The 17,755-nt window shown below is 46.0% G+C and overlaps 1 protein-coding gene across 1 annotated transcript; it reads right to left on the reverse strand.

The window, feature by feature from the left end:
- Nucleotides 1–545: 545 nt before the first annotated feature.
- On the reverse strand, nt 546–9,631 carry LOC140723110 (uncharacterized). The gene is made up of 3 exons (XM_073037738.1): nt 9,533–9,631; nt 8,402–8,569; nt 546–2,511 (listed from the first exon to the last, which is right to left on the reverse strand). The coding sequence occupies exon 3, from the start codon at nt 2,106–2,108 to the stop codon at nt 546–548; it is 1,563 nt and encodes a 520-aa protein (XP_072893839.1). The 5' UTR covers nt 2,109–2,511; nt 8,402–8,569; nt 9,533–9,631.
- Between the last annotated feature and the right edge of the window lie 8,124 nt (nt 9,632–17,755).

Raw genomic sequence — 17,755 nt, forward strand, 5'->3', positions numbered from 1 at the left:
CGAAATTGCATTCAGCAACGGTGATGGACAAATATCCAGCATGCAGCTTATTGAAACTTTCTCCCCAGTGTGAACCCGGTAGTGTGTCATAAGTGTAACACACTGTAAGGTTTCACTGCTAATGTAATGGCCTCTCTGTAATGTTTCACTGCTGAGGTAGTGGTTTCTCTGTAGCAGCAATGTCGAGGTTACAACTAGAGATAACAGGGTTTTGGAGTGCTGGGCTATCCAATGACAGAAATGTTCTTTCTTGTGAGTCTGGATGTGAGATTTTCATGGGCTTTTTCTGGGGAGAGATGAGAAGCCACGAATGGGGAGAGAGGGCCCTGTTTTTTTTTACTTCACTAACCCTATAGTCAAAGTAAGAATTATGAATCACATATTGTGTACTGTTTGTTATTTTGGGGTATTGATTTGTAACAGGGGACACGGCACAGCATCCACCCACATTTGGCCGAGCCAGGGGGCTATCACCCCCTATATTAAGCTGCTAGCCGGAGTGAGAGTTACATAAGTTTAGATGACTGAGTGAATACATTCCCACATTAACAGGAGGAGAACGGCCTCTCCCCAGTGTGAACTGACTGGTGTGTCAGTAGGCAAGATGACCGAGTGAATCCCTTCCCACAGTCTGAGCAGGTGAATGGCCTCTCCCCTGTGTGAATTCGCTCATGTACCTTCAATTGAGATGATTGAGTGAATCCCTTCCCACAGTCTAAGCAGGTGAACGGTCGTTCCCCAGTGTGAACTGACTGGTGTGCTTGTAGGCCAGCTAACTGTGTGAATCCCTTCCCACAGTCTGAGCAGGTGAACGGCCTCTCCCCAGTGTGAACTCGCTGATGAACCTTCAGTTGAGATGACCGAGTGAATCCCTTCCCACAGTCTGAGCAGTTGAACGGCCTCTCCCCAGTGTGAACTAAATGGTGTGCTTGTAGAGTAGCTAACTGTGTGAATCCCTTCCCACAGTCTGAGCAGGTGAACGGCCTCTCCCCAGTGTGAACTCGATGATGGACCTTCAGTTGAGATGACGAAGTGAATCCCTTCCCACAGTCTGAGCAGGTGAATGGCCTCTCCCCAGTGTGAACTCGCTGATGTACCTTCAGTTGAGATGACCGAGTGAATCCCTTCCCACAATCTGAGCAAGTGAATGGCCACTCTCCAGTGTGAACTGACTGGTGTGTCAGTAGGGAAGATGACAGAGTGAATCCCTTCCCACAGTCTGAGCAGGTGAATGGCCTCTCGCCAGTGTGAACTGACTGGTGTGCTTGCAGGCTAGATAACTGTGTGAATCCCTTACCACAGTCTGAGCAGTTGAACGGCCTCTCCCCAGTGTGAACTGACTGGTGTGCTTGCAGGCCAGATAACTGTGTGAATCCCTTCCCACAGTCTGAGCAGGTGAATGGCTTCTCTCCAGTGTGAACTCGCTGATGTACCTTCAGTTGAGATGACAAAGTGAATCCCTTCCCACAGTTTGAGCAGGTGAATGGCCTCTCTCCAGAGTGAACTGACTGGTGTACCTTCAGTTGAGATGACCGAATGAACCCCTTCCCACATTCTAAGCAGGTGAATGGCCACTCTCCAGTGTGAACTGACTGGTGTGCTTGTAGGTTAGGTAACTGTGTGAATCCTTTCCCACAGTCTGAGCAGGTGAATGGCCTCTCCCCAGTGTGAACTCGCTGATGTACCTTCAGTTTAGATGATGAAGTGAATCCCTTCCCACAGTCTGAGCAAGTGAACGGCCTCTCCCCAGTGTGAACTGACTGGTGTGCTTGTAGGTTAGCTAACTGTGTGAATCCCTTCCCACAGTCTGAGCAGTTGAACGGCCTCTCCCCAGTGTGAACTCGCTGATGTACCTTCAGCTGAGATGACGAAGTGAATCCCTTCCCACAGTCTGAGCAGGGGAACGGCCTCTCCCCAGAGTGAACAGACTGGTGTGCTTGTAGGCCAGCTAATTGTGTGAATCCCTTCCCACAGTCTGAGCAGGTGAATGGCCTCTCCCCAGTGTGAACTCGCTGATGTATCTTCAGTTGGGATGAGTAGGTGAATCCCTTCCCACATTCCGAACAGGTGAACGGCCTCTCCCCAGTGTGAACTTGCTGGTGAGCCATCAGGTCAGAAGACCGAGTGAATCCTGCCCCACAACTTCAGCAGATGACCAGTCTCTGCCCAGTGTGAACTGACTGGTGTGTCCACAGGTGGGAAGATGACTGAATCTCTTCTCACCCACAGAACAGGTGAATGGCCTTGTCCAGTGTGAACTTGCTGATGTACATTCAGTTGAGAAGACCCACTGAATCCATTCCCACAGTCTGAGCAGATGAACGGCCTCTCCCCTGTGTAAAATGACCACTGTGCCAGTCGGTCAGATGACCAAATGAATCCCTCCTCACCGTCTGAGCAGGAAGGATGATCGAGTGAATCCCTTGCTCCACTTATTAAATATCTGGACAGAGACAGCAAAATTGGCGTGTTGTGTTCGAGATTCCCGTAGATAAGTTCCTTGTTTTTAGCCTGTAAAAAGATTTACAAAATCCATCAATGTGTGTAGGGCAACTTTTCATATGAGATCACTTGAGTTGTCAAGGTGTGATCTGGCAACACACTGTTACAGTGAAGTTCAACCCAAGTTGGAGAGAGAAATCATCTAACTGGGCACAGTGCTGGTATCTGGAATGACCATCAAACTCTCTGATGCTCTTCCTGTCTCTATAAGAATGGGGCATCTCTGCCATCTCCAATCTGTGACCTGGCTCAGTTTGACTCTCGCCATTGGTATTGGTCCCTCTTCCCACTGAGCAGCACGGGCTCCTGGCCCCACAGTAACTGAAATACTCTCACACAAATAGCCTGCAGTGCATTCCATGCACCCACCACTCTCTGGGTAAAATTCTTACTCCTGACATCCCCTCGGTATCTATTTCCAAGCACCATAAAACTATGCCCCCTCGTGTTAGCCATTTCAGCCCTTGGAATAAACCTCTGGATATCCACATGATCAATGCCCCTCATCATCCTATACACCTAAAAAAGGCTCTAAACATAAACAAGGAAATTATACATAGCTTTGGGAAATTGTTCGAAGTATACAAGATTATGAGGGTATAGATAGGGTAAATGCAAGCAGCTTTTTCCACTGAGGTTGTGTGGGATGTCAACCAGAGGTCATGGGTAAGTGGGGAAGGTGAAAATTTAATGAGAACATTTGGAAAAACTCTTTACTGAAATGGTCGTGAGAGTGTGGAATGACATGTCAGCACAAGTGGTGAATATGAGCACGGTTTCACCATTTCAAAGAGGTTTTGATGGAAGCCTGGATGGGAGGTGTATGGTGGGCGATGGTCTCGGTGCAGGTAGTTGCAATAGACAGCTTAAATGTTTTTTTTTTGGCATTGACTAGATGGGCCAAACGGCCTGTTTCCATATTGAACATCTCCATGATTCTATGACAGAGAAGCTGGACAAACTTGTTTGGAAGGGAAAAGTTGGAGTGACAACGGAGCAGCAATGGCTGGAGTTTCTGGGAGCAATTCGGGAGCTGAGTGATTGACACATCCCAAAGAAGTGAAAGCATTGGAAAGGCAGGAGGACACAACCATGGTTGAATTGAGAAGCTTAAGCCAACATAAAAGCCAAAGAGAGGGCAAACAAAACAGCAAAAGCTATTGGGAAGCTAGAAACCAACAGAAGACGATGAAAGAAAATGTTCAGATGAGCTCAGGGCATGGATGATGATTAATGAGTCTTGGTAGCACCCAAAAGTCTGAGGCTTTTAAAGGAAGAAAATATCCGGGGATTCAATATCTCCAGAAAGCCAAGGTTCCCGGCACCAGTTACGTTTCAACTTTTACATTGTTAGGCACATACAAACACTATACCCTCAAAATCTCACTTCTGAAGGCCTCCCACTTACAAAGTACTCCGTTGTCAGAAAACAGCCTGTTCCAATCCACACTTGTCAGATCCTTTCTGATACCATCAAAATTGACCTCTCTCCAATATAGAATCTCAACCCATGGTCCAGACCTCTCTTTTTCATCTTTATTTTGAATTTCATGGCATTATGATCACTAATTTCTGTCACCAGCCCTGATCATTGCCTAACAGCTTATTGCACACTTCTACATTGGGAATTTTACGTACCAATTAAGGGCACATTTGACAAACTCTACCCCATCTAGTCCTTTTACAGTATGGGAGTCCCAGTCAATATATGGAAAGTTAAAATTACTTACTGAATAACTTTTGTTCCTTGGCATGGTCTGCAATCTATCTACAAATTTGTTCCTCTAACTCCCTCAGACTATTGGGTGCAACCACGTCCCAATAATGTCTACAATATCATAATTCCCTGTCCTGAGCTCATCTGGATTTCCTACGATGCTTCTTGCATTGTGATATACACAGCTCAGCACATTCATCGCACCATGCTCAACCATTTGATTGCTGACCCTGTCTGAGGTCTGAACAATATCTGACTGGTATCAAGAAAACAACCTCTCCCTCATTATCACAAAAACAAAGGAGCTGATTGTGGAGGACAGGAGGAGTGGAGACACAGATAAGGGTGTCACCCTGGGACTAGTGAACAACCGACAGCTTCCCCAGTTTCCGAATCCCCAGTGGTGGGCACTTAATCTGGACTCCACCACTTTTGAACCGCTTCCGCCAGCGGCCGACCCTCATGTGACTCTGTGCTATGACCCTACGGGGTGCTCATTGAGGAAAGCCAATATTATGCACCCCTCGAGCGAGAGAGGTTCCCAGTCATGGTGATTGGACAGGATTAAGGAAAAGAGGGCAGTGCATTACTGGCCGAAGTTCCGGATTTCCTTTGGTGACAGACAGGACTGGTGGCTCCCCATACCATCGTTAGGGTTTGCCCTGGGTTCAAGTCAAAGAGCCTAGAGTTCATTGCCTACACCCTGAGGAAACAAGCCTCCAGCACCGAGGGAGACTGGCAAGACTTGGCCGCGGGCCAACTCCGATACTGGAAGGACTGTGAGGTGAAGACAGGACATCTGGTAAGACGCTCTTTTAATATTGACTGAACCCAAGACATTGCACATAATCTCTGCTCAATTTCAGGCAATGAAGTTGACTGCACCAACTACCCCCCATCCAGATCACCATGAAAGGAGGACAGACTCTCCCATCCATTCCGCAATACCCACTCTAGCCCGAGGTAACGTTTCTTGAGGATGGAAGCTCTTTTGTGGATCCATCAGGAAAACGACATTCTGACTATGCGATAGTGACGGACAGTGAAGTAATTGAACAGGCCTCTTTTGAAGCAGCTGTCTCCGCCCAGAAGGCTGAGCTGTTTGCTCTGACTCGTGCCTGTATCCCAGCAACAGACTAAAGTGGGAACATTTACACAGACTCCCGTTATGCATTTGGAATTGTACATGACTACGGGGCTCTCTGGGAACATGGGGATTCCTGACTTCTTCTGGCCACCCCATTAGTAATGCCACCTTTGTAAACAACCTACACAGCGCTCTACAGCCTCCTCGAGTTTTGGCTATTATTAAATGAGCAGCCCACACCCACATGTCGACTGAGTCACTAAATGCAATGCTTTAGTGGATGAGACAGCGAAAAGTGCGTCACAATCCTCAGTAGTTGTAGTCCCCTCGGGTTCCCGTCAAGCAACCCTCTGTGACTTATGCAGAACGGGTTTGCCGGACATGTGGGAGGTACATACTTTTCAGGGGGACGTCTCTGAGGAGGAGCGCAAATTGTGGTCCCAGATGGGGTGCCAGAAAGAACCCAACCTAGCTTTTTGGATTACCCAGCGGGACAGGTTTGTGTTCCTACACAGTTTTTACCAATATTGGTCAATCATATACATGATTTAACACACCTGGGAAAGGAGGGAGTAGTTGGTAACCTGTACCCTGCACATCGGGTAAGACTCCTTGCCAGGTGGACCCTTTTTGTGTCTACAAGTTGATTTTATTGAATTGCCTAGAGTACATTGCTATAGATACTGCTTAGTTATTATCGATGTGTTTAGTAGATGGATTGAAGCTATTGCAACTACAAATAATACTGCTATGTCTGTTGTGAAGTTATTATTATGGGAAATATTTCCCATGTACGGCTTGCCAAAGAAGCTGAGCTCTCACAATGGCCCACACTTTGTGGTGAAAGTAAACAAAGGGGTACGTAACAAACTAGCTATCAAGCAACAATTCCATTGTGTACACCACCCACGGGCCGCTGGCAGAGTGGAAAGAGTCAATGGCATTCTGAAGAGTAAACTGGCCAGACTAACAGCGGAGACTGGACTCACTTGGTTGAAGGTCCGACCATTGGCCCGATTCCACATGAGGGTTACCCCACAGGGGAAAACAGGGTTGTCACCAGCTGAAATCATTTCTGGACGGCCCATGAAGACACCCTGGGGACTAAGACCTTGTGTACCATTGCTCCCAGAAAGTCTACCAGCAAAATTGGATATGCATACCCGAAGGGAAGAGATTGGGAAATATGTATGCCAACTAACCAAAATTTTCCAAGCATTACATTCACAGGTACGACAGGCTTACAAGGAAGAGAACTACCCCGCAGAGAGGAGTGACTATCCCACCACAAAACATGGGAATTTTGTCCTAATCCAGAACTGAGATTGAGGGAAACTCTGACCTCAGTGGAGAGGAACATATCAGGTGTTACTGACCACTCTCACAGCTGTGAAACCGAAGGGGCAATCTCGATGGATACAATGAACAGACTGAAAATGTGTTACAGAAGGAACTGAGTAGAAGGGCTCTCTTGGACTTAAGGAAAATGTATTCGTTGATAGTGGTCTTTGTGTTTTGTCTTATTGCTCAAACAACATCCGTGGGCCCCCATGTTAACATCTTTCTGTCTCTCTGTCACACCTATGCCAAACAGGTGGGTCTGCTGGGTTTGTGCTGCAATTGCACAGCATGATAAAACTATGATTCCAATGTCAGTAATCCCGCTCAACCAGCGTGAGGAACTCTCAGCCTGGGCTTTCTCAAATGACACTCGGGGAAGTGAGGTGAGTAACTGTGGTCCAGTCAGAGATGACTGTGACTGTCAGTGTTTTGAGGGATGGTATCTCAAGTTCCCATCAAATGGAACTTCCTACACTGGGAAACATGCATCCTGGTCTTACTTGCAAGGTGCCCAGCAGCGGAGAGGAATAACAGATTGAGTGCTTTTGGATAATCGCTTTTCTCTCCTATGGAGTAGCCAGGAATTCACGAGAGATAACCAAGTTACCTACAGCACTTGAGGAGCTGGGCACAATACTGCAGGGGCCCTGACAGAAACACAGGCCCAAGTAACAGAAATATCTACTGAAATGATTGCAATCTGGCAAACAGTCATGCAGAATTGTATGGCTTTAGATTTTATCCTAGCTGAGAAAGGGGGAACCTGTGGTATTATTGACACAGAATGCTGCACCTATATCCCTGATGAATCTACTAACATTACATCCCTCTCCAAGCACACTGCCTAGGAGATCGACAGCATCTAGAAAGTAAGGCAGGATTTACACCGGTTCACTGAAGGGTTAAAATGGTGGTCTTTGTAGGTCAGTTCAGTAATACATGGAGCAGGATATTGCATTATGGCCTAATAATTGTCCATATCATTGTTATAAATACTGTTGTACGCTGTTTTTTCCCCACTGTTAAGTCAATGTAGTACTTGTTTGCTTTCCCTGCAAAAAATTACTGCTTTGTTGATTATGTAATGATCAAAAGGAGGGAATGATAAAATGTGTAAAAGGGTTAACACTTTGTTAAAAAATAGCAGCCTGTTTTTCTGAAAGAAACTGCTGATAATCAACAGATGTTCTAAGCCATGCTGAGCCATATTTCTTCTTGCGGGTAGCTAGCTAGGGTTTCAAGATGCTTATCTCCTTGCGCATTCACATCTAGAGATAGGATAGCTTCGGTCTGTTCTGTGTGTGTAAGCCATTATGACTGTTTTGCAATCTGTCTTTAGGGGCTCCAGCTTGTCATGTAGTAAATAACTTTGGCTCCAGCCTGTCTTGTGTGGGGAGTATCTGGACGGATATATCTGTGGTGTAAGGGGAATTGTTAGTCAGTTAGTGGATTGGGCGGGAACAGTCATCAACTGTTCCTTTTTGAGCGACTAACTGAGTAAGCCCGATGCTTGGAATAAAGAGTTTGTACTTATACAGTCTCTCAGTGACTTTATCCGGATTCGACTTCCACAGAATGGGAGTGGTTTCAAAGGGCTGGGCTGCTGGATGCACATTACCAGACCTGGAGTGATTGCAACTGGGTCTGACAGAGGCATAACTGGTTCTTCTGGGCATGTTCAGTCTCACCCCAGCTATTTCCTACCTTCCTTTGTACAGGTATGTAATGTCTAAAGAACAGTAAATGAGACTCACCAAACTTTCTCCTGACTGAATCACTGGAATCTCCAAGCCAGTTGAGTTCTCTCCAGTTGATGCTCACAATCCACGGGTTGGTTCACTTGTTGCTGTTCCCTCGTCTTCAGTCGTGGTTTGCTTCCAGTTGGGGTTTTTCTTCCAATAAATCTCTCACTGCAGGTCTAACTTTAAATTGAAAGATAATGACGCAAATTAACAACAAAAAAGAGAACCAAACATTTCTGCTTAATGTTATTAAGAACAAAATTCACTGAAATTTAAATATTGAAGGCAAACATACAGTAATGATCTCAATGAACAATCGTTAATTGTCCCACACACGTCACAAAACGATATGGGATAAGAAGGAGCCATCATTCAGTCATGGTAAGACATAAGCAACAGAATCAGATGATTCAATCCATCTGATCTGCTCCACCATTCAACCATGGTTGATTTTTATTCCGACACCATATTCCTGCCTTCCTCCTGTAACCCTGTAGCTACTTCGCAATCTTGAATGTATTAATCTCCGTCATAAATATATCCAAACGGCAGCCTCAGCCAAACTCTGCGGCAACAAATTCCACACTTCAGACACTTTTGGCCAAAAGATTTTCCTCAACTGAATTTTAACAGGAAGCATTTTTATTCTGAGACCATGCTGTCAGATCACAGACTCTCCGTCTAATGGAAACATCCTCTCCATGTCCACTGTATCCAGGCTTTTCAGTATTCTGTAGGTTTACTTAACCATACATTCCCCCACCACCCCCACCGTCCCTCTGAACTCCATCGAGCACAGGTCCGGAACCTATCAAATGCTCCTCATACATAAAGCCGATCGTTCCTGACATTATTCATGTCAACCTTGTTATCAACACGCCACGTGATCTTGCGTCACAAAGCGGAGGGCGGGGCAGATCGCCGGCACACAGCCTCACGTGACCTGTTCGTGGGTCTCCTATTTCAACCCTGCGGAAACAGACAGCCTGTGCTCCTGGTTTGAATCGTTCAATGCAGATTAAGTGAAGTCGACACATTTATGCCGAGCCCATATAACTGGAAAATAAATGAGTAACTGGCCCTCAGTTCGGGGCTCACGGCCAACATCGGATCTCCCCGCTCGGGATCGGTCTCAATACTCACAAATAGAAAAGTGATATCTTCAGCCTGGAGACAGTAATCGGGATCCCCGGCTCCCCAATATAGGAGACGCGAAGCCTTTCTCGATCCCGCAGACTTCAGCACTGCGCGTTAGGGAAAACACCACATACCCGGAGACAGTGAGCATGCGCGAAGTGTGCTGTACGTCATCAAGAGGGCGGGGCCTCAGAAACGGATGCGCGATGTTGCCCTCCTGCGGTTTAATGGGGGGGGGGGAGGGAGGAAACTGGATCACGTGACCCCAGACAGCTGTCCAGTTACCAACCACTCTGTGGAAAGAAGCAAACTTGCCGCTCACATCTCCTCTCACCTTAAATGTATTAGACATTTCAACTCCCAGGAAAAATATATCGTCTGTCCACTCTATCTATTCCTCTCGTAATCTTATAAACATCCATCCAGTCTCACCCCAGCCTGCGCCGCTCTGGAGAAAACAACACAAGTTTGTCCAACCAGGACGGGCAGCATCCGTCGAAACGAGCAGTCAACGTTTCGGGCCGAGGCCCTTCGTCAGTCCTGAGTTCCTCCAGCGTGTGTGTACGTGTTGATTTGACCACAGCATCAGCAGTGTACTTTGTGTTCGTCCAACCTCTCGTTATAGCTCTTGCTCTCTAACCCACGCAATATCCTGGTAAACCTCTTCCCCGCCCTCTCCAAAGCCCCGACATCCTTCCGAGAATGGGGCGACCAGAACTGTATGAAACTCTCCAGATGTGGTCTAACTAGTTTTATAACACTGTGTAACGAACCGTAACGTTTTTGAAACGAACCAGCAGCAAGAGAGTTCACACTGGAGTCTGGTTTTGATGTTAATACCACTCTCTTTATTGGTCTCTACATATAACATAGTAACTTAACGAAATAAAGGAAAGTTAGCAGTGTTAACTGTATATATGTGTAAATATTGCTCCCAGACTATCGAGCCTGAGGAAACAAAGCTCAGAGTCTTGAGATGGTAAAGTAGGAAAGTTCAGAAATCCATGGAATAAATGATGGGAGAGAGATATTTGTAATCCGGGGTGAAACGTAGAGAAAAGGCCGTTACATCAAAATAACCGTCGACGAAGTTCTTATCCGTTGAATCCGTCCACATATGAGTTATCAGCGAAAGTGACCTGTCACAGGAATACCGTCTTCCAGGGGTTACCACACAACATACCCAGGCAAGGGTTAACACAAGATATTCCAAAACCCACTCCTATGGATTATACGAACTGACAGCCACACACATTCGTTGTGGTTCCGTGTACCGATGATCAACGCACTCTTGTGGGCATAGGAGAGTTCCAAGCCTCCGCTGCGACTAACTGAAGCGATCAGCTTTTCCAGTCTCTCTCTCTCTTTAGACTGTCCGACTGCCTGTCTGCAGATCTCTCTCTCTCTCTCTCATGGTTCAGTCCACAGTCAGCGCTGTCAGCCTGTGACTGACGCCATAGCCCCGCCTCCTCACGCCGGCGCTCTTAAAGAAACAGTCACAGTACGACCGCAGGCTCGTAACAGCTGCAACACAACTTCCCGACTTTTGAACTCAATGCTTCAACTAATAAAGACAACCATGCCATTTGCCTTCTTAACCACCCGATCAATCTATGCAGTCTCTTTCAGGGAGCGATGAACTTGGAGTCTAAGATCCCTCTGATCATCAACACTGTTCAGGGTTTTGCATTTATCAGTGTACTGTCGCATACATTCGACCTACCGAGCTGCCAAGATGATCATCACTAATCAAATCTCACTGAGATTTCTCAGGTCCTGTTGAATTTATTGCCAAGTGCACAAGTACGGGAAGGTACAGGGACAGAGAAACACTGGCTTGTGGCATCATCACAGACAAGTACATTCAGATAACACACGGAACACAAGTTATACGATTTTCTGTCAGTAACAATCTGTAAATATGTTTTATGTCATTAACAATGTACAAAATACATTGTGTCATGATCAATATTAAAATGTGCATTTGTGTCAATAACAGACTTGGAAATGTTGAATTTGGTCCCTGTCTCCATTCGTCCTGTAATCCACAACCAGCTCCTTTGTTTTTGTCACAATGAGGGAGAGGTTGTTTTCTTGACACCACTGTGTCGGGGTGATGACTTCTTCTCTGTCGGCTGCCTCGTTATTTGGGATTCGGCCGATCAATGTAGTGCCGTCAGGAAATGTAATTAGCAGATTGGAACCCGCCACTGCAGCCCCACAGTGCACTATGTACTGATTGCAAAGCTACGAAATTGCATGTGAATAGCCTCCCCTCCCCCAACTCCAGTCTTTCTGCGTCACCAGCAGACTGGGACATCTCACATCTCGCTGCCTCCGCCAGGACATTAAACTGTGAACAACTATGGTCAGGGACTGATCTCTGGGGTACTCCAAACGCTACCTCCTTCCAGTCTGAAAACGACCCACTCATCCAGACACACACTACCGGCAGTTTATCGATCTCCAACGGAAAAGCCTAATCAGCTAATCCTGAGGTTCAATACCATTGAGTTTACCACCGTCAAATGCCAGGAGGGACATAATAATCAGAAAGTCTCTCGTCGCAGCCGTGTAAATAAAATGTGATCTCAGTGGGTGTGTGGCGCATGCTCAGAATGCGAAGGAGACAGACAAACTGAGCCAAGTCACAGACTGATGAAGGGGAGGAATGATCCATTTTGATACAGAGAGGGAAGCAGAGAGTTTGATGTTGTGCCTGATGTCGGAACTGTGGCCAGTTAGAAGATGAAGTCTTGTTCCTCCAGCTTGTTTTGAGCTGTAACAGTGTTTTTATCCGAAGGCACCATGGAGATGCTAGAGAACACAGCGCCCCACCCGCTACAAGAAGGGAACGAACACGTGTCCTTGTCCGTGATCTGACTTGATACATTGCCATGACGTTATAGCAGTTTGACGTCATTCATCTCAGATACTCCAACAGCTTCGCACTGGGAAGCAGCCGTTCAGTTTTTCCGTGTGTGCGAAGAGACTCATTCAGTTAACCCGCCATGCAGTTAATCCGGTGAGTTCACAAAAAATAGAGGCCACATTTCTGTCCGGAGTGAGCAAAGAGTTTTACTCAATCATCCCAGCTGCTGCAACACCAGCAACTTCACATCAGGGAGGAAGTTCAAATGAGCTCCGTGTTAAATGTTTAACCATCACGGTGACTGAAGGCAGCTGCAGGTTCATGAGGGACTGTTACTGTCAGATTCTGCAGTTCTTGCGGCTGCTCATCGCACCCAGGACTGAACCCTGGTCACTGAGCATTGGAGGAGTCTGTTCTGCTGATGTTAGCCTTAAACTAGACTGGTGTTTAATATTGTGGAGCTGTGATATATAAGTCAGTTCTGTATCAAATTCCGTGCCTCACTGGAGAGGCCACTCGGCCCATCTTGTCCCTGCCCATGTTTCTGTTCCATATCAGTATATGAAAATCTATCCCTGCCGTTCCCCTCTTGCTCTCCCTGAGATGACATGTTGCAACTAGTCACCACTCTATGGGATAGGAGATTTGTTACGTACCCCGTAACTGGGTGTTTAAACAGCAGAGAAAGAAGAATCCGTTGGAGTCTGGTGGCACCAAACTAAAGGTGTTTATTAATAAAAATAAGCAAGACCATATCAAAAATGCAAATATACATATAAAACAAGTTAGCAGTAATAAACCTAAAAGTGTAGGAATAATAATAAGCAATAATAAACAAGCTCTATTGATGTCTAGGGGTAAATGAATTGTCATAGAAAAGTATAAAATTCAGTTCAGTTCATGGGTGCTGATGTAGATATAGTTGTTGTATTGTAATCATTGGAGAGAGAGAGAGAGCGAGAGAGAGAGAGAGAGAGAGAGAGAGAGAGAGAGAGAGAGAGAGAGAGAGAGAGAGAGAGAGAGAGAGAGAGAGAGAGAGAGAGAGCGAGCGAGATGTAACAGCTACAGCAGCCAAACCTTCCTTTGCTTTCTTAATCCGTCCTGTCGTTGTGGTCATTCAGTTAAGACCCCTCTGGTCTTCAGCCAGACCGTTCTTCTGTGGTGGACTCGTCACTCTGGCATGAGTGGACACACACACAAGCCCCCACCAGCCCTGCTTTTACACTGATAGCCTTAATGACCGACATCCTGGTTCGGTCCTCGAAGCCCCCCACCTTTCTTGTGGGTTCCGACACTCAATCAGTGTCCACTGGCGTATCTGGAGGGTGTGTCTCCAGACCTGTCTTTTATCCCTACTAACGGGGACTCAGCTATCCATCAATCCTGAATGACAGTGTCCATCAAATCAGGCCACTCCTTCAGTCCACTGAGGAATGTTTATCAGCAAAATAGTAGAAGATAAATAACCCTTGCAGAAGTCATAATACAGTAAATCAACAGTCTCTCTCCCCTCTCTTATCTGTAGCAAATATTCTTGCCTGTTTTTCGTCTCATTCTCATGGTCAGCATAGCAACAGTAATAGTTCGTGTTTCTCGGGGGGGGGGGGAGGATGGTTAACTCTTCACCCCATTGTCCATCAGATCTGTTCATCACTCATAACAGATTTCCCTTGAATTTCATAGAATCATAGAAATCTACAACACATTACAGACGCTTTGGTCCACAGTGTTGTGCCAATCATGTAACTTACTCTAGAAACTGCTTAGAATTACCCTGCCGCATAGCCACCTATTTTCCTAAGCTCCATGTACCTATCTAACAGTCTCTTAAAAGACCCGATTGTATCCGGCTCCATCACTGTTGCTGTCAGTGCATCCCACACACCCACCACTCTTTGCTTAAAAAACTTAGCTCTGACATCTCCTCTGTACCTACTTCCAAGCAGCTTAAACCTATTCCCCCTCGTGTTAGCCGTTTCAGCCCTGGGAAAAAGCCTCTGGCTATCCACACGACCAATGCCTCTCATCATCTTATACACCTGCATGAATTCCCTGCATGATTTTCTCCGGGCTGAATAAGACGATGAGCTCACTGTGGTTGTGACGTTCTTCAGGGCTCCGGACGAAGTTGGTTAAACTCCTTCTTCCCCGCTCTTTTCAATGTTTTGGGTCATTTTCACCAATTTTAAAGGACTGTGCCTCAGACAGCTGGGTTGTTGCAATTGTTACGTACCACCAGCAACAGATCACTAATGGAGTCTGGTTTCGATGTCAAAACCACTATCTTTATTAGTATTGTGACGGGGTCCTGAATTACCCCTATGAACTGTGTTTTTGAAAAGAGAGAAGGAGTTGTTGTTCAACACCGAACACCTTGTTGGAGAGAGGGAGAGGTGGGGGGGAGAGGGAGAGAGAGAGAGAGAGAGAGAGAGAGAGAGAGAGAGAGAGAGAGAGAGAGAGAGAGAGAGAGAGAGAGAGAGAGAGAGAGAGAGAGAGAGAGAGAGAGAGAGAGAGAGAGAGTTATGGTTTCTCTGCAAGCCTGTTTACATTTTTACAAGGACACTGTCAGCTTCTGTGTTCTTACAGAGAGCGAAGGGAGGAACTGTTTGATGGACAGCTGGGGCTCAGCACGGAGAGATAAGTAGGAGGTCCGCTGATAGACCTCCAGACACATGGTTTGGACACTGAATGAGCTTTGTTGTGTCCACAGAAAAAGGTGGACTTTGGAAGATCGATCAGGAGCATCGATCAGTGGCTCTCGCAGTGTGAAAAGGCTGTGACTGGTGGGGAGTTATTCGTGTGCCCATCCCTCGCCTGGGTTAATAACTCCACCACAGAAGAACGGTCCCGTTTGTAGTGGTCACAGTCGGTGACTTCCAAAGGATTTGAGAGGACGGCGGGACTATCGACGGCGTCAGCTTACCTGAAGACTCAAAATTCTCCGTCTCTCTCACTCCATCACTACTCGACTCAATCCCTCGAACCGAACCGTCATTCAATGTCTGTAGTGACATGCTGAAGATGTTCTATAGGTCAGTTGTGGAGAGCGCCCTCTTCTTTGTGGTGGCGTGTTGGGGAGGAAGCATTAAGAAGAGGGACGCCTCACGTCTTAATAAGCTGGTAAGGAAGGCGGGCTCTGTCGTGGGCAAAGTACTGGAGAGTTTAACATCGGTAGCTGAGCGAAGGGCGCTGAGTAGGCTACGGTCAATTATGGATAACTCTGAACATCCTCTACATAGCACCATCCAGAGACAGAGAAGCAGTTTCAGCGACAGGTTACTATCGATGCAATGCTCCTCAGACAGGATGAAGAGGTCAATACTCCCCAATGCCATTAGGCTTTACAATTCTACCGCCAGGACTTAAGAACTTTTTAAAAGCTATTATTAATGCTTTTTGAGATAGTGATTTAGATGCATATCATATTTTTACTGAGTTAAGTATTGTAATTAGTTTTGCTACAACAAGTGTATGGGACATTGGAAAAAAGTTGAATTTCCCCATGGGGATGAATAAAGTATCTATCTATCTATCTATCTATCTATCTATCTATCTATCTATCTGAACTTCACTCATCACCGTAAGATGGTATCCATTCACCCCGAGGCGTGAAGAAGCTTGGCTTTCCTATTTCCACACACACACACACACACACACACACACACACACACACACACACACACACACACACACACACACACACACACACACACACACACACACACACACACACACACACACACATATAATCATTGCTAACCTGTTTGATATATCTGCATTTATATTGCTGTATCGCGTAGTTACTAATAAATAGCATTAGTTTATAGCAATACCAGACTCCACGGTGTTTTCTATTTCTGCTGGTTCTTTGACCTGTGACGGGGTACGTAACAGTATCTACTCCAAATATAAAAGATTAAAGGAAATAAAAAAGAAGTTAACAGTGCAATGCGTATATTTAGCTCCCAAACTATCAAGCTTGGGAAACAATGCTTAAAGTCTTCAGATGGTAAAGTGGAAAAGTTCAGTAATCCACGGAATAAGTGAGAGAGAGGAGAGATTTGTAAATCCACACGAACATGTAGAGAGAAGGCAATTACGAAGAATTCCACACACATTCCACGCTGGGTAAACGAAATAACAGTCGCTGAAGATCTTATCCGTCGATTAGTTCCGAAATCCACTTAGAAATATCACCAGGTGACAGTGACAGGAATATCGTCTTCAAGTGGTTACCACAGAACACCCCGATTCCACGTAAGGGCCGACAAGTTAAGTATTGTATGTAATTAGTTTTGCTACAATAAGTGTATGAGACATTGGAAAAAAATGTTGAATTTCCCCATGGGGATGAATAAAGTATCTATCTATCTACAAAAGTGATACCACAGGACACTCCAGCAAATCCACACATATGGATTATCCGAAGTGACAGTCACACATCCCTTGTGCACTGTGTGCCGATGATCAGATCAATCCAACCTTTTGGGCATGGAAGAGTTGCAGCCTATAGCAGTCACACGCTGAAGTTCCAACAGCTTGCTTCCCTCTCCCGCTCCCGCTCCCTCAGGCTGCGGCAGCTTGTGTCTGACGTCACAGCCCCGCCTCACTCAGGCACTTTAAGCGACACTCACAGTGAACGAACCTGCGGTCTCGTAACACAATGCACCTCTAAAGTCTGACAGCAGACTAGCGAGTGAATCTTCGATGGTGCAGAGTCAGAAACCGAAGATTTGCCAGCCTGAGTCAGGGCTTTGGGGCTCCAGAGAGAGATGGGGTCTAGAGTTTACCAGGAGGAGGAGGAATCAGACCAGCTGGATGTGGCTACAAAAGAAAGATCAGAAACATTTGGAAACTGGTTGACCGGAAAAAAAGGTGGTTAATTTCTGCAAAATACTAGTGGAAATCAACAGATGAGGCAGAAAATGTGAAGAGGAATAAATAGACAACGTTTAGGCCGAGCCCCTTCAGCATGCCTAGACTGTGTACTCCTCTGCTTATTTGCTGCCTGAACTGCAGAGTTCCTCCAGCATTTTGTGTGTGTGTGCGTCTCTGTATTTCCAACAACTGCAGAATCTCCTGTGTTTTTTAACTGCATTTTACTTTGGCATTAGATACACGTTGGTATTGAGTATATTGTTTATGGGAGCCGCTATCTGCGTTAAAACAGCTGCTGATTTTTCTATACACACGAAAAAAAAAATGAGGTATGGACAATGAACCGGTGCTTGCAGAAATGTTTAATGGCACTGTAATTACCCATAATGCGGTGCGTTAAAAATTTCGCCGGCCCTAAAGCACCGATGAAATGCGCAGGCGTCAGGCTGATGACGTCCCCAGTATCACGCATGCGCGCA

The sequence above is a fragment of the Hemitrygon akajei genome, unplaced genomic scaffold, assembly GCF_048418815.1.
Source record: "Hemitrygon akajei unplaced genomic scaffold, sHemAka1.3 Scf000100, whole genome shotgun sequence".
In the NCBI taxonomy this organism is placed as follows: domain Eukaryota; kingdom Metazoa; phylum Chordata; class Chondrichthyes; order Myliobatiformes; family Dasyatidae; genus Hemitrygon; species Hemitrygon akajei.